This window comes from Danio aesculapii, chromosome 4, assembly GCF_903798145.1.
Source record: "Danio aesculapii chromosome 4, fDanAes4.1, whole genome shotgun sequence".
Taxonomy (NCBI): Eukaryota; Metazoa; Chordata; class Actinopteri; order Cypriniformes; family Danionidae; genus Danio; species Danio aesculapii.
In genome coordinates, this window is record NC_079438.1 from 28,589,825 (window position 1) to 28,616,272 (window position 26,448).

The 26,448-nt window shown below is 42.6% G+C and overlaps 1 protein-coding gene across 1 annotated transcript; it reads right to left on the reverse strand.

Annotated features, from left to right (window-relative positions):
* Positions 1-385: 385 nt before the first annotated feature.
* LOC130222829 (NLR family CARD domain-containing protein 3-like) lies at positions 386-26,448 on the reverse strand. Its single transcript, XM_056455389.1, is given in 10 exon segments — positions 386-1,128; positions 2,343-2,389; positions 3,036-3,209; positions 5,570-5,743; positions 7,823-8,623; positions 8,625-9,615; positions 21,043-21,238; positions 21,532-21,616; positions 22,629-22,733; positions 26,311-26,448. Coding segments are annotated over 10 exon segments (3,144 nt in total). The 5' UTR covers positions 26,355-26,448; the 3' UTR covers positions 386-601.

Here is a 26,448-nt window from a genome sequence, read left to right on the forward strand (position 1 = left end):
ATCTTCACTTATCTTTCACTTATTTTAAATAATAAACTAATAAAAGCTGATGCTTTATTAAGCTTTTTAAATGCATGTAGTAAATGTCCTACAGTATTTAACATTTGTGAAGTAATAATGGAAAAATTCAGACATTAATTTACTCTGCTGTAATCTTAGATGTCCTACATGAGTAAAGTTTGAAGACTAAAGAGGAATTTAAATGTTTTAGGTAGGCAAGTGCACATGTGCGCACACACACACACACACACACACACACACACACACACACACACACACACACACACACACACACACACACACACACACACAGAGAACACACTCTAGAACAGGGGTGGGCAAACTCGGTCCTGGAGGGCCGGTGTCCTGCACAGTTTAGCTCCAACTCTGATCAAACACACCTGCTTATAGATAATTAGTGATCTTGGAGACACTGATTAGCATGTTCAGGTGTGTTTGATTAGAGTTGGAGCTAAACTGTGCAGGACACCGGCCCTCCAGGACCGAGTTTGCCCACCCCTGCTCTAGAACATCTCACTGCTACTGGCTGATCCTGCAGAGCAGAGGATTATGGGTAAATCTCTCCCCAGTCTCTCAGTTTTCAGCACAGTTTCACTGATGATCCAGAACTAGCACTAAACCCAGGATAGAGCGGCTCAGTGAATGTGGTCTGGACTGAGTGGATGCGGCTCATTGTGTCTCTATAGATGTTGTAGAAGATCAGAGTTCCTGCACTGTGATCCACAAACACTCCTATTCTACTGCTGAGCGGCTTTACTGAGAGACGAGTCTGTCTGTTATTGTGTCTGAATGAAAAACAGGATGAAGAGCAGAACAAACCCCAGGACTGATCATTGTATCCAAACACACACTCATCACTTCGTCCCTTCCTGCTGATGCTCTTATATGACACTGATATAAACACACCTTTAACCCCATTGCAGTCAATCTCCCAGTAACAGCGTCCACACACACTCTCTCTGCACAACACCTGAGGCCAAAAATCAAATCTGTCTGGATGATCAGGATACGGCTGATTCTCTAACAAATTTGTCACCTCTCTGTTCTCCTCAGACAGAATGAGTTCAGTGTTTGCTGTGTTTGGATCCAGTGTGAAAAAACAGGCATCTAAAGACAAGAAGAGGCAGACACACTCTGTCAGTTTAAAACTACATAACAGACACATCTCTTTGCATTAGCATGAACACAAAACACAAATGAATAATTTTTTAAATACAAATCTTCTAAAGGATTGTTAGCTTGGAATAATTAGGGCAACCAGAAAACACTTTCCAAAAAACATAATTTGGATGACATCTATGCTTATGTTTGTCTCTTTCTTCCTATCCCAAGGTCTCCATAATCCTGGACCAGGCCGTATCCTGCTGTGGTGGTCATGGAGAAGTGAAGAGCATGACTGATTCCTGAAAGACCTCAGTGACAGAGTCTCCACATTGATCCCGTGGGCTCACCTGAACACCCGGCAGTGACCTCCACACACTCAGCTTCTCCACAATGGACGTCCAGCCTTCAGCACCTAGACTGCAGCTCTGCACGAGAAGTTTGGCCAGAGGTCATGCCAACTGAGCCTGCTTTCTCTTAAGGTTTTTTCCCTTCACTTTCATCAACTGGTGAAGTTTGTTTCTTGCAACTGTCACCACTGGCTTGCTTGGTTTGAGACTAGTGGAGCTGCGCATCGATGGATTTGCTCTTCAGTGTTTGGACTTTCAGCAGTGATGTTTATATTACACTGATCTTCATCTGTAAAAACTGGACTGAAGCAGTTTCTATTTACTAGAACTTCCATGTTAAGATGCTTTGACACAATCTACATTGTAAAAGCACTATAGAAATAAAGATGAATCGAATTAAATTTTTTACATTTTGAGGTAAAAATGATGACATTCTAAGAAAGTTTCAGCTTAATAGCCTAGGTCTATATGCCTATGTGCATTTCCTGATAAACAGGCAGGGTCCCAAATAGGATTACCCCTACGCATCTGAAATTAGTACTATTATGTTGATGAGATTAGGGCTGGAGAAATGCCATTTACCTGGCTGACTTCTGTACTTCATCTGTATGCTTTGTTTAGATTAATCTCCACCTCTATGTATCACTGCTCCTAAAATGTATTTAAATTGAGTGCAAAGCTGCACTAGATTACATTTTCTATAATTAACACAACAACAGAGTTCTCATTAAAGGATTCTGCTTTGAAGAGACCTTAAAAGTGTCCAGGTCTATCTCTTCTTTAATTCACAAAAGCAGTGTGTGTGCATGCATGTGTGCGCATGTGTCCTTCGCTGTGTCTGTGTTAGAGAAAGTGTGCGTGTAGACGTACATTTGTGCAGTCCTGCTGTAATCCTGTTCTCTCCTCCATGATCCAGACTGTAAACACACACAGATTCACATTCAGTCAGTAAACAAATGCTAAACAAACTTTTCAGCAGGTCAAATCAGAAAATGTCAGGACAGTATGGAAAACACAAATAAAAAAGAAAGTAGTGATTTCCAAATTGACTTTGACTTGTATTTCATTGCAGACAATATGAACACAACATATTACATGTTTTGTCTGGTCAACTTCATTTCATTTGTAAATATACATCCTTTCCTGTCCAGTTTCACTTTAACTTATAAACAATTCATTCATGCCGTTGTGACAAACTGAGGTATTAGATGCAAATAAGGAGGAAGGACTGCTGAGAGTGTTATGAAATTTACTAACATACGCCGATGGAAAGAAAAAAACTTCCGCATTTCACAATGTGTGTGTGTGCGTGCGTGATGTCCTTTACTGACAGCTGTGTGTGTGGATCTTGTCGGAAAATTTGGCGAAAAGTCCTACATGACGATAATAGTTTAATTGCGGTGTTTACTTCAATAATGCCACTAATATATGCATACTGCACATCTTAATTGCATTTCTGTTTAGTTCAGTTAACCCTCACTGAAAACTGAATTTCAGAAAATACTTTGTGGGTTTTTAAAGCCATTCAGTGGAAAAGCACAAGGCCAGTGATGCTCCACATACTTGAGTTTGTCCAGTGTGTAGTTTGGATCCTCCAGTTTTTGGGAGAGCAGCTTGACTCCTGAATCTCCTGGATGATTGTAGCTCAGATCCAGCTCTCTCAGGTGTGAGGGGTTTGAAGTCAGAGCTGAAGACAGAAAACCACAGCCTTCCTCTGTCACCATACAGCCAGACAATCTACAAACACAGCAAGAGTCCACATCACACAGTTGGACAATCACACATCTCTTTGTGTTGTGAAGATGTTGACGGCTGTTTCTGCTCATGTGAACAGCAGTGATGAACACTCACATCCTGATTAGCTCTCCTTATTGATCCACCACTGAGATTAGTAAACACACTTACACACTCAACAATGACTTAAAATCATCTTTTTAACTGTACAGAGCAAAGACATCGTTCATAAAGCATCACATGAAAGTGTAAAGGCATTTTAGTTTGACCATGCTCACAACATTAAAACGTTTGTGCTTTTGTAAAATAAAAAACATAAAGGGAGTTATCTTTGCCGTCTCAGTCTTCATGAACAACTTTCTGAAACACCTGAAAAAATACACAATCTCAGTAATACTTGTCTAACAGACACAGGGAATATTTCTGCAGAAAGTTCGAAAGCATTTTAAACCAACTACTTTAAATGGATAACAAAAGATCTCTCTTTATGTAATTGAAACCAAGGCAAAGGACATATTTTCCATCTGTGCATTTCCATCTCATTAGCTGTACTGGGATCATGCAGTGTGTGCTGTTGTAATCATCACGAGAACATTTAAACACCACTATCACTCCTAATAAACAAAGCATCAAGTGTCTTCAATTTCTTCTACTTTTCATGCTTCCTGAAAGAGGATCTGCTGTGAGGAATAAGCAACATTTTACATCATAAGGTAATATTAAATGAATGCATAAAGTGCACATGAAAATGACCAGATTTTCATGATTTGAATTGTATTATCTTGTGAACTATGAGAACTAAAACAAACAAACCTATTGTCAGTGTTTCCACGGCTATTAAATCAGGGGGCTGTCAAATTATTTAATCTAGTACCAGATCACAACAAAAGTAATTTAAGCTTTACATCCCACAGAACAGGTCTATACTTTATTTTATTAAACAAACAAAATAGCCTTAGCCATTCACTTAGCCATTAGCAACTAGCCCATGTATGTGGTATCAAAAGCTAGCCATCGGACAGATGCTACATATGGATATATGTAATCTGATTCTTTATTATTTTAGGCTACTTGATACATCAGACTTTTAATGGCTCATCTGACTTATAAAGACAATGCAGAACATAAAACAGCTCAGTTTTATTACATGGTAATTTGTTGAGCAAATTAATATAAGACTAGTACAGACTACTAGAATGCAAATTAATATAAGTTATTACTGTACATCTCAGAATAATCTGTTTTAGGTAGATACAGTATCATTGAAATACTTGCTCCCTAATTTTAGGCTGGGGAAAACAGTGCATCATGTATGATATGTTTATCATGTATGATAAATATTCTCTAGCATGAGTCTTCTATTGCTATTGTTGAAAATATTGTGTAATTATCATATACAGTCTTACATTAGTCTATGGGATTGTTTATATCTGTTTACTGTGTTTTTTCTTCCGGTTACATAGCTATCCAATCTTGAAAAGGACAGGTACTGTATAAATGACCTCTGAAATGCATTCGAGATGGATAGAAATCTGAACCACTTCATGAGGTGGCATGGGACGCATTAAAGACACGAAATTGATAAAACTGCAGTGATTGCAGCTTGTCCAGAACCCAACACTAAAACGTAGGTAAGACAGTTCTGGGAAAGGTGGGATATTACAGGTGCTTTGAGCCTAATTATTTAGCATTTAACAGCTAGCTGACTGATCTCATTAAAAATCAAGACCCAGATACCGTCTAATGGTGAGAGAGGTACAAACAGGCTTTCACCCTACTTAAAGCTGCACTCTGCAGGGGCTGCTATTGAACGCTTTTATATTTGCTCTTCAAATAAAATATGCCAATTTTGTTTTTCTGTAAATAATACTATTGATTAAATAAAATGTGATGTATCTGACACTTTAGTCAATGTCAACTAGTTAAATTGGCATATAGTACAGAATTTGAATATTGGAATCATGTTTAGCAAAGAAACATTTATGAAGCCGAATGTAAATGTAGTGTCCTAAAGGGTTAAGATATAAATACTTTATATTTACTATCTTTGCTTATCTCATGTTCCCTTTATATAAAGTATAGCGATCCATGTTTTTTAAGGTCAAACATGTAATGAAGAATTAAGATGTGTATAATAGAGTACATTTTGACTGCAAAACAACATAAGAAATGGCAAAAATACTCTTACAAATACTGATGATGTGTTTTTGAAAAGACACCATAACATTCATAAAACCATCCTATTTTTAATAAAATCACATTCCTGCAAATATTTTGTTTCTTCTTCTGCCAGTTCACTGAAAGGGTCTTCCACAATTGATAACACAATATGTCTTGTTGTTGTTGAGTGGAAAAGCATTTACCTCAGTGTCTCCAGTTTACAGTCTGGACTCTTCAGTCCATCAGAAAGAAGCTTTACTCCTGAATCCTGCAGGTCATTGTTACTCAGGTCCAGCTCTCTCAGGACACAGTTTGAGGATTGTAGAGTTGAAGACAAACTCTCACAAGAGCGAGCAGTCAGATTACAGCACTGTAGCCTGTGTAGAGGCAAGACAAGTTTATTTATATACAGGTTATAAAAGAATGAAAAAGAAAAGAAAGACACAATAGTGCAATCTGTCGGACGTAGCACAGTGCTCATTCAGTAAAGGCACAGCTAAACAGATGTGTTTTCAGTCTTGATTTGAATGTACCTAATATTGGAGCACATCTGATCATTTCTGAAAGCTGATTCCAGCAGCGAGGGGCGTAGTGGCTGAAAGCCGATTCACCCTGCTTTGACTGAACTCTTGGAATTTTTAGTTTATATGATTCTAATTATCTGAGTTATCTATTAGGTTTGTATTCAGTGAGCATATCTGTAATGTATTGAGGTCCTAGGCCATTTAGGGATTTATAGACCAATCATAATACTTTAAAATTTATTCTGAACGTAACTGGGAGCCAGTGTAAAGACCTGAGGACAGGTGTGATGTACTCTGATTTCCTGGTTCTGGTCAGAATTCTGGCCGCAGCATTCTGGATGAGCTTTTGAGTCTTTTTGGGAAGGCCAGTGAGGAGCCTGTTACAGTAATCCACCCTGCTGCTGATAAAAGCATGAACAAGTTTCTTTAAGTCTTCACTGGAAACAAAGCATCTAATTCTTGCAATGTTTTGAGATGATAGTATGCTGATTTACTAACTGCTTTGACATGACTATTGAAAGTCATATCTGACTCCAGAGTCACACCAAGATTCTTGACCTTATTTTTTGTTGCTTGATCTTTAGAGCCAAGGTACGCATTCACCTTGAGAACCTCATCTCTGTTCCCAAATGCAATCACTTCAGTTTTCTCTTTGTTTAACTGAAGAAAGTTTTGGCACATCCAACTGTTCATTTCATCAATGCACTGGCAGAGGGTGTCAATAGGGCTATAGTTATTAGGCAGTAAAGCTAAGTAGATTCTGAGTGTCATCCGCATAGCTGTGGTAGAGGACATAAACAATATTTATCTGGTGTACTTTAGAATTTTGGAGCACATATGACTGTAGTGCCTCTTGTTCTTCTTCAAATTATTAATGCTGCTTTGAATCTTCTGCAACCAACCCTGTCAAGATTTTTCCCTTGATATGTGTTATCTGATATGTTATGGGTTATACAAACAGTTTTTAAACTCTTTTGTTGCTAAAATTATCACTGTGAGATCACATATTGTACTTCCCTCAGTCAATCCATCTACCACTTTTATGTGCTCTGCTGTTTTAAGGAGTTTGAGCCTGTATCTCTTGCTTCTTTAAGAGATAATATTGGCAAAATGAAACCATCTACTTGGCATACCGAAGTTGTCTCTCCACATTTTTAAAAAAGTGTTTTTGAACCAACTGGATCTTCAGTTCAGACAATAAATAGCAGTCTCACTACTGGTGTTGTACCACACAGTTTTAAACATGCAGTAGTTAAACCATTTATCAAAAAGGCAAATTTGGACAGTTCAGTTATTGCCAATTTTTGACCCATATCAAAACTCCCATTCTTTTCCAAAGTTTTAGAGAAGTTTGTATTTATACAACTGCAATCTTTTATTAGACCTACATGGGGTCTTTTCACCTTAGTCCCATTATTAATCAGGGGTCACCACAGAGGAATGAACCACAAACTTATCCAGCATATGTTTTACACAGCGGACACCCTTCCAGCTGCAACCCAGTACTGGGAAACACCCATACACTCTCGCATTCACACACAGACTCATACACTAAGGCCAATTACTTTATTCAATTCACTTATATCGCATGTCTTTGGACAATGGGGGAACCAGAGCACCTTGAAGAAACCCACGCCAATATGGGGAGAACATGCAAACGGCCCCTCATTTCTCACCCTTGTCCATCTTTGCAATGCCGCCCTCATGGACTCACTTGTTTTGTGTTTTCTATAGAGAAGCATCTAGAATCTGCTCCAGGAACCGTGGGATATCTGTGATCATTACACTCTTACCAGAAATATACAAAGGAAACAATATAACAGATGTGAGCATGATTGTGTCCTAAATCTAATGATTTTCAAATAGCACTGTATTGTTCAGGAGGAAAAACAAATGAAACATTTCTTACATGAAAGAAGGACTTTGACTTACAGAGCTCTTTTGGAGGTTTTTATGACTGCTGATAGTCTGATGAGACATTCGTCCGATTTCTTGAATTTCTGAAGCTCAAACTCCTCCAGCTCCTCGTCTGAGGTCAACAACACAAAGACCAGAGCAGACCACTGGGCAGGTGAAAGGTCAGCAGATGACAGACTTCCACTACTGAGGTGAGACTGAATCTCTTTCAGCAGAGTTTGATCATTCAGTTCATTCAGACAGTAGAACAGATTGATGGTTCTCTCTGGAGATGGATTCGCTTCAAGTTTCTGCTTGATGTATGAAATTATTTCCTCTTTGCTCTGCTCTCTGTCATCCTGCTGCATCAACAGACCTCGTAAGAGTTGTCGATTGGACTGGAGTGACAGACCGAGAAGGAAGCGAAGGTAAAGGTCCAGATGTCCATTGTCACTTTCCAGAGCCTTGTCCACTGCAGTCTTCAGGAAATTAATCATGCCTTTATTTTTGCTTTTCTGTTTAAAAAAAGATACATGATTCTTGTTGATGTCTAGAAACAGATGTTGATAAAGGGCTGCAATGAACTCTTGAAGGCTTAAGTGAAGAAAGCAGTACATAGTACCAAGAATGATTCCCGTCTCCTCCTTAAAGATCTGGGTACACATGCCTGAGTACACCGATGCCTTATAGACGTCAATGCCACAGTCTTTCAGATCGCTCTCATAGAAGATCACATTGTTTCTTTGCAGCTGCTGGAAGGCCAGTTTTCCTAGTGAAAGGATGAGATTTTGATCCCAGGAAACATCTGCTGTGTTTTCTCCATCATACTTTTCTCTGCTGGATCTGAAAGCGGAGAAAGTGTGTGTACATCTGTGTCAGAGTCTTGGGAGATTCCTGCAGTGTATCAGCATAAGCCCTGTGTTTCAGTTCAATATTTCTGTTCTCCTTCAAAATGTTCTGGAGAACAGTGGCTGAAATCCAGCAGAAGACTGGGATGTGGCACATAATAAAGAGACTCTTTGACTGTTTAATGTGCTCAATGATTTCTCTGGCCTGATTCTGATCTGCGAGTCTCTTTCTGAAGTACTCCTCCTTTTGGGCATCATTGAATCCTCGTATCTCTGTCAGCCGGTCGATACAGTCAGCAGGAATCTTACTGGCAGCTGCTGGTCTGCTGGTGATCCAGATGAGAGCAGAAGGAAGCAGATTTCCCTTGATGAGGTTCGTCAGGAGAACATCCAGAGAGACTTCTGATGATACATCACCACATGTCTCATTACCAGCAAACTTCAGAGGAAGACGGCATTCATCCAATCCATCAAGGATGAACAGGACTTTAAATCGTGTGCTTCTTGTAAGGTTCAGTGCTTCAGTCTCTGGGAAAAACTGAGTTATGAGGTCTCTCAAACTTAGTTTTTTCTTGTTCTGTAAGTTCATCTCTCTGAATGGAAGAGGAAATATGAAGCTGATGTCTTGATTTTCTTTTCCTTCGGCCCAATCCAGAACAAACTTTTGAACAGAGACTGATTTCCCGATGCCAGCAACTCCTTTTGTCAGGACAGTTCTGATCGGCTTGTCTTGTTCAGGTGCTTCAAACAAATGTTTGCATTCGACCTGTATCTCTGGTGATTGGTGACGTCTAGAAGAAGTTTCAATCTGTCTTATCTCATGTTCAGTGTTGAACTGTTCTCTCGTACCCTGAGTGATATAGAGATCTGTGTAGATGTTATTCAGAAGTGTGGAGTCTCTTTGCTGAGCAATTCCTTCAAACGTACTTTGATATTTCTTCTTCAGGCTACATTTAAGCTGATTGATTAAGAACAACTCACCTAAACACAGGAGCAAACAAACAGCTAGTTTTAGTCTTCATATTTAAAACTGTTTTTGTGAAGTTTATTCATGAACTAATTTCAAGAGAATCACATGCTTATGATTTACCATGGCTGGTCTCGCATTAATTAATCATGATCTTCCAATCATATGATTCCCCATTTACTATAAGTAACACAGTTTCAGTCCACAGTTATCTTTGTATGAAAGATTGCTCTGCCTCAGATGGTGCTGTAGCAAACTTAATACAAGCTTCACTTCAAACGAACATCAACTTCCATCTTCATATCCTTCATCATCATCATCTGCTTCACAACTATTATCTCCTTCAACTACACATCGGCATCTTCTGCAAATCGAAGACACCATGAACAATGAAAATAACAACCTGCAAGGAAACAACCAAAAAAACCACAGCCCGCAAGATAACCACCATCTCCTCGACTCTCCCTCCACAGTTCAACTTCTCTCTGCACCGCCAGTCTCCCAACCCAAGCTCGAGGCCGCTGTGAGAGGCCGGCGTATAACTCGCTCCACTGCTAACAGACTTCTCCGTAACATATCACTAGCTCAATCTACTTTCAGACATCAAAAGTCTTCACCCACCTCATCTTACGTCTCCGCCACCTCCTCTTTTAATCCGCCAAAGAGAATCATTGTTATGGAAATCAGGAAAATGCTCGCCAACCTCGGAATCCACGCACCCAGCTTTCTCAACAAACCGGAACTCCTCAAACTTTACAAAAACGCAACATCAGACTCCCATCCTTCCACAAGCCCTCCTGCAAGACCAATCGCTCAGAGAAATACTCCATGTTTCACTCCATATCCACAAACCTCCTGCTCGCTACAAGGAAAGATGAAATCAAAACAAAAACACACGGCCATCTACTCCCTCCGCAACACCAGGAAACCAGGCCTCCTCCAATGACGTCACGCACTCTCCCACAACAAGACTCCATTCAGGACAACTCTGCCTCTCACCCTCTCCCTCAAACCTCCCTCAAATGTGCCATACGAGCGACCCAGTGGAACCAGTGTCCCTACTGGGGGGCTTTGGACACTGAGCTCCACAACCAGTATTTTTAGGATGCTGCAATCTAACCTGCGTGGTCTGCCGCTCCAGTCTGCACTCTTGTCTTCTGATCACAACCCCCCCCCCCCCCCCCACCCCCACCTCGATTCAGCTCAACTTTCTATTAAATCCAGCAGCTACGTTCCTCGTCCCCCAGTTACAACATTCCTTCCCTTCTCTCCGCTTCTCTAAAACCCCCCTTCCTAGCCGCGACATCTGCCAGAATTTCAATCTCAGTAGATGTCAAAGAATGCCCTGCAGATACCGTCACCTGTGTTCCTCCTGTGATTACCTATATATTCCTAACCTTGCTCTAGAATTAAGTTTTCACCTTAATACTAACTTCTCTGATTTTCTCATTTTAGGTCTAACCCACGGATTCCACCCAGGCGTTTTAGCTCTCCCTTCACTTAATCTCTTTTGTCCAAATCTGCAGTCTGCTACCACTGAAACCGAAACTGTCGATTATCTTATTAAAAAAGAAATCGACAATAACTTCATGATCAGACAATTCATAGCCCCTCCCTTCAATGTCTCATGCATTAGCCCCATAGGTGTCGCTACTCGAAATTTTTCTGGCAAAAACGCCTTATAGTTAACCTTTCGTCCCCGCAAAATTCCTCTTTTCTAGCATTAACAGCACTATCCCATTGGACAAATATTCGCTTAACTACCACGACATTAGTCAAGCTATCTCTCTCCGTCATCTCTCTGTTTCCTCTGCTTTTAAAATCATGCCAATCCACCCAGATTTCTGGCACCTTTTTGGCATACATTGGCGTAACCAATTCTATTTTGCAGTTCAATTACCTTTCAGATGCAAAAGCAGCCCAAAAAATATTCAATTTATGCTTTATGCTGGATTCTGTCTAATTACGGAATCCCACTCCTCATTCACCTTCTAGACGATTTTCTAATAATTTCTCCCCATCATCATCTCTGGCCAAACACCTATCTTTCACCCAACAGGTTTTCGCTGATCTTGGAATTCCTCTTGCAGACATCTAAATTTTGCCATGCACATCATTCCACAAGGCCGCCCATTCATTACCCACCTCCTTCAAATATCCAACACAGTTCACGGTTTAGAAGAAATAATTCTCCTTTCTAATCCCAGTCGCAATAAACTCAGTTTATGGATCTTATTCCTCAAGCAATGGAACGGCTGTTCCTTTTTCGACAACAACTTGATAGCATCCCCCATAGAAATTAACATATACACAGATGCCGCCCCCTTAAGTCAGTTATGGAGGTTTCTATAAAGGACATTGGTTTGCCTCAAGATGGCCACCCCAATTGATTTCCATTCCAAAAAAACAATGTTCTTTAGCCTTCATTGAACTCTACCAAATAGTCGCTGCTGCTACCCTGTGGGGGGATGAATGGTCCACATACAGCATTCTCATTCATTGCAATAACGAAGCTACTGGGCACTGCATTAATAAAGGACGTTCCCACTCCCCCATCACTTATGCCATTCCTAAGACGCCTCATCTGGATATCTGCTGAAAAACAATTTATTATGACTGCTGAACATGTACCTGGTTGAAAAAATCAAATTGCTGACTCTCTTTCTCATTTTTATTTCCAGAAATTCTGGCTACTGGCCCCGGAGGCGAATCCCGATCCAACGCCTGTCTCTCCCTGTTTAGAAATTATATTGACATTAACCACCCCCTTTATAAACTCCATCAAACTTCTTTATCTCTTATCTTACAAGCAGTAGCTACCAGAACCCTCAATTCATACCTCAAAGCATGAAATACATTCGAACAATTTCACACCCTCCATCAACTACATTTCCCTGATTTCTCCCTTATCTCATCACTTCCTTTATATCCCACCTTCACACTGCAAAAGACATACAAGCTAGCTCAATTAAGAGCTATCCCAGTGGGATCCAATTTTTTCAGAAATTAATTCACAGGTCCCCTTCTGATACTATCACGAATTAGCAAACCTCCCTCCAAATGGCATTCAAAAAACCCACCTTGCCACCCCTGATTCTAGCAAACCCATCACTCTCAAAATTCTTTCCTCATGCATCCACATTCTGCGCAAAGGTTACATTTCTTCCCACACAGCCCACACCTTAGATGCTATGTTCACCCTAGCCTTCTTTGGCTTCCTCAGATGCTCTGAATGAACAGTTACATCCAATTTTAAGCCTTTACTCCACCCCACTATCTCATATCCAACTTTGCAAGATAAGGAAACAATTTCTTTCCTTATCAAACGAAGCAAAACAGATCAATTCCCTAAAAGGACACTTTATCTACATTTTCAACATGCCTTCCCCCACCCGCCCTTTCCAATCCCTCCTAGCTTACCTAAATCTAAGAAGATCCCAAGAGGCTAACCCACTAGCCCCTCTTTTTACTGACGATGCTAACCGTCCAGTATCTCGGGTCTGGTTTCAAAAACACAATAAAGAAGTCCTCCGCCTCTCAGGCTTTCCCCAGAGCCTTTTTCTAGCCACTCATTTAGAATTGGCGCAGCCACCACAGCAGGCTCTAATGGGCTCTTCCAGCATCAGATCCAGACCCAACGAGCTCTAACCAACCACTCAGCCCCCCAAACCCCCCCACACCCGGCTCCAACTCCCGCAGGAGTCAAATAGAGCCTCAACTCTCACAAGAGTCTCATCCCAGCCACCTCCTGAACAAGGAGTTCATTGTCCTCTCCCTGACCTCCTCAAAGTGTGGTTTATTTATAAACTCATTTCGAGAGGATCACGTGCTTATGATCAACACGGCTGGCTCCTCATTAGCTCCGTAATGTGACCCATCAGATAATTACGGAAGTATTATAAATAACCAGAGTTTTCCACTCCAGTTATCTTCGTCTTGAAACTCGCTTCCCGCTACAAAACGCTCCAGCATCGCACCATTTAACCCATCGAGACGGAAGAACAAACAAACAAACAAACAAACAAACAACAACTCCAGCCAGAGCCCCGCTCTCCCTGAGAATTCAGCCGCAGCCTCGCCAGCTATCGAGCCTGGATTCCCGCAAAAACGCCGTCCCACAAGCTCTTCCACCTTTTACTTCAAACTGCCTCACACAAACGCAGTCTACAAACTCCAACTAAACTCAAGGCGTCGGCGATCCAAGCCATGAAATTAAGCCGAACTCTCACTGCTCTCATAGCAGTGCACCCTCGGTAACGTATATAACATGCTTTAAGAGTAAGCCTAACGAAAATAACTTCTCTCCAAAAACTAAACCTTTCATAAATATTTTGGAAAACAAGACTCGTGTGACTAGAAAGATTTCAAACTAAAAACTCACCCTTCAAGCCTCCCGCCCGTCCACAGATCCATAAGTATTTGACTGCAAGAATCCAGGCAACATAATCCGTAAACAATAGTCCACGACACATTCATACGTCGATAAACATCGCTGTTATCATCCAGTCTAGTCACCGGCAGTAGCGTCTTTTACAAACACTAGTATTTGGTAAACAAAATGGCCGCCGATCTTTTGATTGACACTCCATCGAGCCAATAGCGGAAAGGAGAGGCGTCACTATCCAATGAGCTCTAAAACTTGATACGGTTCCGCCCTCCCTCGATAAATCATGAATGAACTCCGCTGTAAAAGACTTCGTGAATTAATCGGGCCAGATATGCTTGCAACTTTAATCATGTAAGATCCCTAACATGTTATTTAAACATGGATTAAAGTAAAGCCCATAACAATCATTCCATTAACACAGTTTTTACTAAGTGGTGATTTTTAAAGTTCATAGTTTGATGTTGGCATTTGATATATTTAATTTTAATAAATAAATAAATAAATAAATAAATAAAATGTAAAAAAAAAAAAAAAAAAAAAAAAAAAAAAAAAAAAAAAAAAACTGCCACATCTGATAGCCATTTAATTGCTGAGAAGATTATTACCCAATCAGCGAGATACATTCACCACATCAAGTACAGAAGTCCAATTGTAATACGCCAGTGACTCATATGTCCATACACAAGTGTCACTCTTAACTTTATTTTGACACAACGGTCGGAGGTAAAATGGCAAAGAAACAAACTTCCCGCTTGACTGCTATGAAAAGGAGGCAGACATTTCCGATAAACGGAGTAATGCTTCATCTATTAACTCGGCGTTAGATGCATTCGCATTTTAAACATTATATATTACTAAGGGGTTAAACTCCACTCCACCACTCAGTCTTCAAGAGGTACTTCCAGGACCACCAGACAAGCACACCCCAAATCCTCAGCTCTGCTTCCATCTGCCATCCTGTGGGAGACGAATGCCCACACCTACCATCCTCGCACACAGCGACAACGAAGCTCACAGTTGCCCATACCCTTATTAAGATGCCTCGCATGGATTTCAGCTAAATCTGTTTATTATGTCTGCTCTACATGTACCATGTTCTAAGATTTAATTTCTGATTCTCTCTCATTCTAGACATCATGACAGCCGGCCCCAGAAGCTGATCTTCATCCAACTCATTATATTCCACATCCATTCCAAATACAATCACACTCTTTCACAAAGGACACATTTCCACTCATACAGCCCACATCCACGATGCCATTTTTACACTAGCCTTTTTGGGTTTTGAGCTACTCCGAATTAACATCAATCTCAATCCCACAATCCACCTCACCATATCTGATCTGACAGAAGGAACTCCATCTTTCTCTACTAAGCAAAACCGATCAATTCCGCAAAGCACATTCTATATACATTTTTGACATCCCCTACCCCACTCACACATTTCAAACATTTCAGATGTGTTTTTTAGGCACAAGCACAACTTGAACTATCCCATACAGCCAATCATTCTCGTTCACCACAGCCCAGACACATTTGGGAGTCATCCCAATTTTCAATTGCCGCAGCAGTGACACCCTAATACAAGCTCATATACACTTACATGTCCAATACCACTAGCATCACACTGCCCCGCATTATTACAGCAGTAAATGCTTCCACACATTGCATCCATACAGACCCTCCGCAGCAGCAGAGATGCTCCGCTGAGCTACACTCACCCACAGTACCACCGAAACTGAGTGACACTCTAGCTAAACCCTTATTCACTTTCATCTCTACACATCACTACCGACAGCGTTTAACATTCCTGTGGGTGCACTCACAACTCTCCAATACCGACTACTACCGCACCTTGCAACAACAGAGGTGCTCTGCTGAGCTACACTCACCATAGCACCACAACAACTGTGGTGACACTCTACCTGAGCCCCTATTCCTTCCATCTCCACATGTCACGACTGGAAGTATTAATATTCTGCGGGAGCACTCATAACGCTGTAATACTGACTACCACCGCACCTCTGCATCAGCAGAGCCTTAGCTCACATACACACTTCCATTTAGCCATTTACTACCGACATACTGCACAGCACATAATACACTTCTGGGGAAGCGTACTTGCCTTCCGATATTGACTTCCCCCGCAACAGCAGAGAACCTACGCCGAGCTTCATTCCCCTCTGCACCCCCGCCGCAGCAGCGACGCTCTGCCTGAGCTCACATACGCTTCTATTTAACATACCACTACTGACACACTCCCCAGCACTGCTACTGCAGTTTAAATGCCTCCGCAGGAACGTATTTAACCGTTATTATTGACTAGCCCCCATTACACGTAGCATCCTCTTCAAATACACACATTACGCTAAGGCTTCAGTGTTTCCACACAGCCTGCACTCACAAGCATGTTCACTCTAGACTTTTACGACATATTGGACGCTCAAATTCATAACCATTCCATCCACCCCACCATCTCTGATTTAACTTTGCAGCATAAAGAAACCATCTTCTCCCCCAGTAAGCAGAGCAAACAGATCAATCCAAAATGGCCACGCATTTACATTTGATCTCCCCACCCCCATTTCAAATCCTTCTAGCATTCCTACAGATGAGCAGATCCCAAGACCCCAACCCTTCCTCCCCACTTTACTGATGACGCTAACCGTCCAGTAACTCCATTTCTGGTTCCAAAAACACCCCCCCCCCCCCCCCATTACGCCATTACGGCTCGGACACTGGTCCTTGGATGTTTTAATACCTACATCCGATGCAGCCAATTCTGTCTTAAAGAAGCCAGACGACACCCGCCATCTTGAATAGGACAGAAATTTAACTCTGCCCCCCCCCAACCACCCACACACACACACACACACACACACACAATCGCTCTCATTTCAGCACATAATTTCCCCTTAGCTCCCCCTGGAGTGCCCGAACCCAGACCCCAACATGGAGTGCCCGAACCCAGACCCCAACATGAGCAACACATTTTCCCCAGGCTACCAGTATAAAAATCTTCTGTTTTCCACTTCCTTCTTGCGTCGAGTTTCTCCGCACCTCCTCCTTCTCCTTTCTAGCGTTGAGTTCCTCCGCACCTCCTTTCCTTCCTTCAAGCGTCGAATGCTTCCGCTCTTTCCTCCATCCCCTCCCTCTTCCACCCCCCCTAACAACTTTTACTCCCTACCCCCTTTCCAGCGTTGAGTTTCTCCGCTACTTTTGTTTTTTCAGCGTCGAGTTGCTCCGCTACTATCTCTTCTTTCTAGCGTTAAGTTCTTCAGCTATTCTCATCTCTTCAGCCTAAGCATCACCCTCCAAGATCTGACTCCCCCGGAGTCAATCAATTATCCCCCTCCCCCCCCCCCCTTACCCTGGCCAATATACATCTTTCTTGCTTTCTAGCGTTGAGTTCCTCCGCACCTCCTGTTCTAAATTCTCTAGCGTTGAGTTTCTCCGCACCTCCTTCCCTTCCTTCCAGCGTTGAATGCTTCCGCTCTTTCCTCCACCCCCTCCCTCTTAAACCACCCCCCCAACATCTTTACTCCCTACCCCCTTTCCAGCGTCGAGTTTCTCCGCTACCTTTTTCTTTTTCAGCGTCGAGTTGCTCCGCTACTATCTCTTCCTTCTAGCAATGAGTTCTTCCGCTACTCCCATCTCTTCAGCCTAAGTAACACCATCCAAGGCCTGACTCCCCCGGAGCCAATCACTTACCCCACCCACTTCAATTGACATCTTTCTGGTTTTCTAGCGTTGAGTTCCTCCGCACCTCCTGTCATATTTTCTATAGCGTTGAGTTTCTCCGCACCTCCTTCTCTTCCTTCAAGCGTTGAATGCTTCCGCTCTTTCCTCCATCCCCTCCCTCTTCCACCCCCCCCCCCAACATCTTTACTCCCCAACCCAATTTCCAGCGTCGAGTTTCTCCGCTTCTTTTCTTTTTCAGCGTCGAGTTGCTCCACCACTATCCCTTCTTTCTAGCAGTAAGTTCTTCCGCTACTCTCACCTTTCCAGCCTAAGCACCACCCCCCCCAACTTACGACTCCCCTGGAGTCTTGTCCCTGCCCACCTCCCACAGGAGTCTTCACCACCCCCTCCCTATTTAGACTCCTGTAGGAGTCTAACCCTTCAGCTCTAACTCCCACGAAGTCAACCCCAGAGCTACGACTCCCACGGAGTCCCCCCCCCCACCCACCCCCGCTCTTTCGCCCAGGCCAATCCGCATCTTTCCTACCTTTCTAGCGTTGAGTTCCTCCGCATCTCCTGTTCTATATTCCCTAGCGTTGAGTTCCTCCGCATCTTCTCCCCTTCCTTCTAGCGTTGAATGCTTCCGCTCTTTCCTCAAACCCCCCCCCTTACATCTCCTCTACCCACCCCTAACTCCCAAACCCCCTTTCCAGCGTCGAGTTTCTCCGCTACTTTCTTTCTTCAGTGTCGAGTTTCTCCGCTACTTCACTCTTTTCAGCATTGAGTTTCCCTGCTACTCTTTCTATATTCACAATAGCATCACTCACCCACCCTGACTCCCAAGGAGTCTTCCCATGCTCGGACTCCCCCGGAGTCCCGCTCAGCCCACCTCCTACAGGAGTCTCCATCACTCCCAACCCTCCTCAGACTCCTGTAGTAGTTCAATCCTACAGCTCTAACTCCCACGGAGTCATCCCCAGAGCTCTAAGTCTCAGACGATACTCCACCCCTACGTCCAGTAGATTTCTTTTCTTTACCTTTCCAGCATCGAGTTCCTCCGCATCTTATGCTCTCTTTCTCAGCGTCGAGTTCCTCCGCATCCCCTTCACTTCCTTCCAGCGTTGAATGCTTCCGCTCTTTTCTCCACCCTCTCCCCTTCCCACTCCCTACCCCTTTCTCAGCGTTGAGATCCTCCGCTACTTTTCTTCTTTCAGCATCGAGTTACCCTGCTACTTTCCTATTTCTAGCATCAAGTCCCTCTGCTACTCTCCGTCCTTCTGCTAGGCAACCTGACCCAGCCGCTCCTAAGAGCACGCTACAACTTTCCTCCTGCAGGAACCTATCTCCCTTCAATTCATATCCAGCAGCCGGATATGGCGCTGACCTCTCGCCTTTTGGGGGGCACTTCAATACGCGGCTGCTGTCCCGAGCTTTAAAGCTTTTTTGGGGAGTTCTCGAGACCTACCTGAGCTCGAACTCCCCTCTCGCCCTTCTAACGGGAGGGAGCCCCGGGCTCGAGGATATTACGAGCTCAGGGCTCTCTCCCGGGACAGCATGCCAAATACGCTTTATTGATTATCAGCTAAGTGTGAACTCTTGAAGTGTGGTTTATTTATAAACTCATTTCGAGAGGATCACGTGCTTATGATTAACACGGCTGGCTCCTCATTAGCTCCGTAATGTGACCCATCAGATAATTACGGAAGTATTATAAATAACCAGAGTTTTCCACTCCAGTTATCTTCGTCTTGAAACTTCCCCCTCCTTCCACCCCAACTTCCTCCCTCTTTTTTCCGATAGGGCGACACGGTGGCCCAGTGGCTAGCACTGTTGCCTCACAGCAAGAACACCGCTGGTCCAACCTTCTATCAGGCTGGTTGGTGTTTCTGTGCGGAGTTTACATGTTCTCCCCGTGTTCGCGTGGGTTTCCCCCGGGTCCCCCGGTTTCCTCCCACCGTCCAAAAACATATACCATAGAAATAGATTAAACCAAATTATCACCGAAAACAACCCTAGTTTACACTTCTCACGCGGCGACAAACAGGGGAGTTCTCGAGACCTACCTGAGCTCGAACTCCCCTCTCGCCCTTCTAACGGGAGGGAGCCCCGGGCTCGAGGATATTACGAGCTCAGGGCTCTCTCCCGGGACAGCATGCCAAATACGCTTTATTGATTATCAGCTAAGTGTGAACTCTTGAAATGATACAACAGCCCAAATCCCGCTAGAGACTGTGAATTGCAACTTCCGCAGGAGTCATCCATAGTTTTTTACATGTGTTAATGTTTGCATGTATTTGTATGCATTTTTTTGTGTGTGTATATAAATTTATGTTAGTACTTGTTCCCCCCTTCCAGATTTTCTCAACCTTTCCTTCTTCCAGCATCGAGCACTTTCACTGCTTTGCTCACCTTACTTTCCAGCCCCAAATTCCTCACCTTTCTTCATATATATATATGTGTGTGTGTGTGTGTATATATATATGTATATATGTGTGTGTATTTATAACGTTTATAACCTCTCTTTTCCCTTATCTCATATCCAGCAGCCGGATATAGCTACAGTCTGTTTGCCGATATGCGGCTGCTGTCCCGAGTGATTATTTCACTGCATTTTGGGGAGTTTGAGATCTACCTAAGCTCAAGCTCCCCTCTCCCTCTACGAATGTGAGGGAGCCCTGGGAGCCCTGAGCTCAGGGCTCTCTCCCGGGACAGCATGCCAAACAAGCTTATATTATATCATCAGCTAAGTGTAAACTCTTGAAGTGAAGTTTATTCATAAACTAATTTCGAGAGGATCACGTGCTTAAGATTTACTATGGCTGGTCTCGCATTAACTAATCATGATCTCCCAATAACATGATTCCCCATTTACTATAAATAACCATATTTTCAGTCTACAGTTATCTTCGTATGGAAGAAAACTCCCCTTTTCCTCCCCCTTCTCCTCCTTTTCACAGATCAGGTGGCACGGCAGCCCGATGGTTAGCACTGTTGCCCCACAGCAAGAACACAGCCAGCCCTGGTCCTCGCCAGGCTGGTGGGTGTTTCTGTGCGGAGTTTGTATATTCTCCCCATGTCCGCATGGGTTTCCCCCGGGTCCTCCGGTTTCCTCCTACCATCCTAAGATATACATAATTCGTAACAGATTAAGCAATTCAGGCACTTGTCTAACTCCCTTCCTCCTCAAGTGGTTCCTTAGTTACTGCAGCTAGGGAGTTTGAGATCTACCTAAGCTCAAGCTCCCCTCTCACTCTACGAACGGGAGGGAGCCCTGGGCTTGAGGAAAATGTCAGCATGCCAAACAAGCTTATATTAAATCATCAGCTAAGTGTGAACTCCTGATGTAAGTGACAGATGGCCATGAGTCTCTTACCCTCGAGAGTATCAGCAGCTTCATCTTGCTTCATCTCTCTCAAGAAGAAGAGTGTGAGATCAAGAGCTGCTTCAGTGATTGTGCATCTGTTCTTATTAAAGTCCTTTACTAAGTCTTGTCTGTTTTCTTCTTGTAAGATTTTCTTTAACTTTTCCAGTTCATTCTTCAGAAATTTGGTCATTTTGCTCTCAAGACTCTATGATTGAAGAAAAGATAACAACAAGAATATTTAACCAGAAATTTAATTCACATACAGTTGTACATCTACAAAGTACAAATGTCTGAAATACATCTGAACAGGGACTTTAGCTGCCCATAGTCTAAGAAACATCTAAACAAAGACAGCTTGGCTAAAACAAGGCGTTTTTAGTTGGGTGTAGGGCCAACCAAAGCAGTTTACAAGACCCAGTTCTCAAATGTCAAATATTCTTTATGTGTTTCATGAAGTTATTGCAGTGACTTTTATGAATAAAAATGAGTTTTTCCCACCTGGAAGATCCAGAGGAGATCTTCTGTGAAACTATTGTGTCTCCTGTGAGTCTCGTCTCCTGAATCTGGTAACTCATATTCAACACTGTTAAGAAATCAAAATACTTTAATAATACATTTTAAGGCAAACACACACACACACACACACACACACATGTATATATATATATATATATATATATATATATATATATATATATATATATATATATATATATATATATATATATATATATGTGTGTGTGTGTGTGTGTGTGTGTTATTTTAGATTCATTCATTGATTTTCTTTTCAGCTTAGTCCCTTTATTAATCCAGGGTCACCACAGCTGAATGAACCGCCAACTTATCCAGCACATTCCACACAGCAGATGCCCTTCCAGCTGCAACCCATCTCTGGGAAACATCCATACACACTCATACACTACGGACAATTTTAGCCTACCCAATTCAACTGTACTACATGTCTTTGGACTGTGGGGGAAACTTAAACACAGGGAGAACATGCAAACTCCCATGCAAACCCCAACTGACCCAGCCAAGGCTCAAACGAGCAACCTTCTTGCTGTGAGGCAACAGCACTAACTACTGCGCCACTGCAGTAGATCCACTAGATTCATATTTTGAATTCATTGCCAGAATTTTAATCATTAAAAAGCCACAAAATCTTGGTTCACTTGTTATAATGGTTTTAATAATTTATAAAAGCTCTTTTAGTGTTGCGAATGAACCTTGGCTACAAGCATAATGGTACATGCATGAGATGGTTGTTTAATATATCTGTTCCAAACAAATAAAATGTAAATTTATAAACATATTTAACACAGTTTTTATGTTATACAAATGATAGAAATTCATACAGGTTTAAAATGACAAATGTGAGTAAATGATTGACATGGAAATATACATTTATTATTTATTGAAAGACACTTTGAATAAGAAACTAAAACTGCCATTAGGTGTCTGTAAATGTGTCTGTAGAAGACTTGCGTTTTTGATTCATTCAAACAACTGATTTATTCAGGGATGACTCTCTTTACTGAATTGTTGGTTTACACAACACTGCCCACACATGACCAATAATGTAAAACACAAAATACCTTTTGCCAGATGATGATGTTTTCTCACTGAAGTTTATTGGATACTGTTTAGACAGGTCACTTTTCAGAAACACAGAGCTGGACGCACATGATCCTGATCTCACACTGAAGACACAAAAGACACCAGAGGAAAAAGTAATGTCAGCCTGCTGCAGTCTCGCTAATGAACACTACAGTATTTTTGTACTTTTTGTGGGTTTTTGTGTGATGGATTTCAGTCTTTGCACTTTTTTGTCTTCATCTTGTTTTTCATTTATGATATAAACATTTATCAATAATCATTAGCAGTAGCTGTGATCAAATCTCACGTCAGAGGTCTCAATTATAAAACTGTGTAGAAATCATGCTAAAAGCCAGAATTCATTTTAATTGATTTATCAATGATTATGGCTCGTTTGATGGTTTTTAAGTTTTTATTTATTTAGTTCAATAATCAAGTGAAATACATTTACTTAGAGTTTACTTACAGCTCTGTATATTCTCCCGTCAAAGTTTTTTAACTTTAAGTGGGAAGTGGCATACGCATGTTTATAAATGAAAGTTTCAGCTTGAGTATGAGAGTTTTTTCAGTTACCATGAAGATATGCTTTACTCTTTGGATGTCTAAAAAGTAATAACAAAGATAGCTCATGTTTTATTCTATTTTTGTCTAAAGTTAAAGAAGCAAAAATTTAGATTTTGGTGCGATTTATCCTTACATTAATATTACGTTATATGAAATAGATCTGGAAAAAGGTCTAATAATTGTTGTGGGGCAGTGGGGGGCCACGGGCCTGGAGGTGGTTTATCCCCAGTCCCGCAGCCGGACCGACTAGATGGGTGTATGTGGAGGACTAAAAAGGCAAGACCTTCTAGCCTCCCATCCCTTTCTTCCCAGAAGTGCACGGTGGGCTCACGCAGTCTTGAAGGGCACCTTTCTCTGGCCAATCTGCATGTGCCTCCGCCTCACCACCATTGATGATGGAGCAGTCAGGGTGTATGAGTCAAATCCCCAGATTGAGAGTGCCACTGCGGGCCCGCATGGTGCATCTTTCTGCTGGAGTCAGTCTCGTCTTCCGTCCAAAGCGTGTCGGTTTTCTGCCTCCCCGGACCCAGAACCTACGCAGCCCCGGACCACTCTGCACGCTAGGGTCCATGCGCGCGTGCTGGCCTAGCTGGACCAGGGTGATTCTGACCCAGGCTTGTTACAAGCCCACACTGCACCCAAACGAGCTCCATGGACCTCTAGTCCGCTGCGTGTGGCCTGGAAAGGACGATGGCCACATTAGTGGTCCAGGAGTGCCACATAGGGCTCGGAGTCGACAAAATTCCCTTTCCTCCGGCCGCGCGTGTGCTGGCTCAATGGAAAAGAAACAGGGGGTCTATGGCCAAGCCATTTGCCCGAACTGGTGCGTCCATTTCCTGCGTGCCTCTGGTCGCGCGTCCTGGCTCAATGGGAAAGAAGCAGGGGATCTATGGCCAAGCCGTTTAACCGAACTGGTGCGTCCATTTTCCGCGTGCCTTCAGCCGCGCATCCTGGCTCAATGGGAAAGAAGCAGGGGGTCTATGGCCAAGCGGTTTTGAACCACAGTACGTCAAGGTGGTGGAGAGGGTGGTGCCCCACAGCCAGGGGGGTCACTAATGGCACGTCTGTCTAGCGCGAGCTGTTGGCTAAGTCAATGTTCCCGGCTTAAGTGTGGGGCCGGCGCTTGCCCCGGAAAGGGTGTGGGTACCCGGGCAGAGAGGGTGCCAGTCATGGCTATGGAGGTCAGGGCTGGAAGCCCCTCTAACGTAGACCCTGGCACCCCAGGGAAGGGCGTGGGTCCCCGGGCAGAAAGCTTTGGTCGAGTGAGAGCGAGTGGTGGGTCTTTCTAGCGAACGGCTGCTTCGAGCAAGGTCCAGCGGGAAGATAGGTGGTCTCTAAAACGGCCAGTGGCAACAGTGACGACGCTCACTGGTGGCGTTTATAAGACCCAGGCCCAAGCCCGCCAAGCCATGCCTGAGGCTGGTGGGCGCTGTTGCCCTAGAAGAAAGGGGTCCCACCCAGGGTCCTAAGACATTAAACGTTGCCCCACAGAGAGTGTCCTCATCCCCGCCAAGCCTGGTGGGCACTGTTGCCTTGGAAGGTCCCACCCAGGGTCCTCATACACGAAACGTTGCCCCACAGAGAGTGTCCCCATCCCCGCCAAGGCTGGTGAGCACTGTTGTCCTGGAAGAAGGGGTCCCACCCAGGGTCCTCGGACACTAAACGTTGCCTCACAGAGAGTGTTCCCATCCCCGCCAAGTCTAGTGGGCGCTGTTGCCCTGGAGGAAAGGGGTCCCACCCAGGGTCCTTGGACACTAAACGTTGCTCCACAGAGAGTGTCCCCATCCCCGCCAAGCCTGGTGGGCACTGTTGCCCTGGAGGAAGGGGTCCCACCAAGGCGCACCAGTGGCACAGTTGGTTGAGTGAGAATCACACACAATGACTAACCCTGATTAATCTTTTGTTTTTAAATATTATTGAAGGCTAATATATTTTTCTCATTCTAATAGTTTGAGTAAACAAATATGGACCTCACTTTATATAATGCCGGACTGATCATTGTCTCACTTAACCCTCTACTGCACACATTATGATAGATCTATAAAAATATATTTGACTGTTTTCTTGTCTTAAAATAACTTAACTTAAAGTGCTGTAAAAAATGGGGAAAATGTATTTTTAAGGTACTTTTTGATATGTTGCCATATGGCAACAACGTCCAACAGTGAAACTAATTTTAAAAAAATCAATTTAGAACCTTTCTTATAATTAATAATTTAGTTGTTTGGAATTATTTAATTGGTGTTGCAATATTATAAGCTTTAACACAGAACCTATAAACTACACTTTATACATACTTACCAACAACTCATATTCCAAAAGCTTTCATTTATTCCATTCTTTTTTGCAGAATATTATTAAAAACAAACATAATATTGTATTATCATGTATAAAACATACAGTAAATATAAATATTTTCTCCAGTAAATATTATAATAAATAAATAACAAATCTAATATATATCCAAATGCATCAGAATAATGTAATTATATTATACTATATACTGTACTACACCTGTCTTATCTGCCTCAGAGCTAACTTACCTGAACTGTCTCTATCAAATGTCCAGTCTGCATCATTCTCATGCTCACTAAAACCCATCTCATCCTCATTTTCATCTGCAGGAAGAGCCAGTTCTGTCCTTTTCTTCTTTCACTTACCATAAAACAATACACTCCTCCCTGTATTCATGATCTATTCAAAAGTAGTATTGCCATTAAAACTAGATTTTATCCATAATGCAAATGCCATTAACATACAACTAATCAACATTATATTACTAGCTTTACTAGTTGTTATTGTTACAACTTTAAAGTTCAGAGCTGGCCTTGCTAGCTAGCTAGGCCATTGCAATATTGCATGTTCTGCGGTCAGCTTTAATGCTGATGTTGTTCAGGACTTTAAACACAGCATATTACACATATTCAGCTCTGGTAAATATGACACCAGATCAAATTGTCTGTAACCTAGAATGATCTAAACACATGTCCTGAAGTTGTAAACAGAAGCTTTGTTCATCATTTGATCAGGTAATAGCAACACAAATAAGTGCATTGTTGTTGGTCTTTGTTCTTCAGAGAAAGTGTTGAAATAATGGTGTAAAAACAGAGTCAATACCTGTGTTTCTCTGAGAGAAAATCCTTTACTCGCTCCTCTGCCATACTGCAACTAAAACACCAATGCAAACATTCGCAGAGCTTTGAGGAAACAATCAGCCGCTGACCATCACCTGGAGATGACAATATACTGAGATCA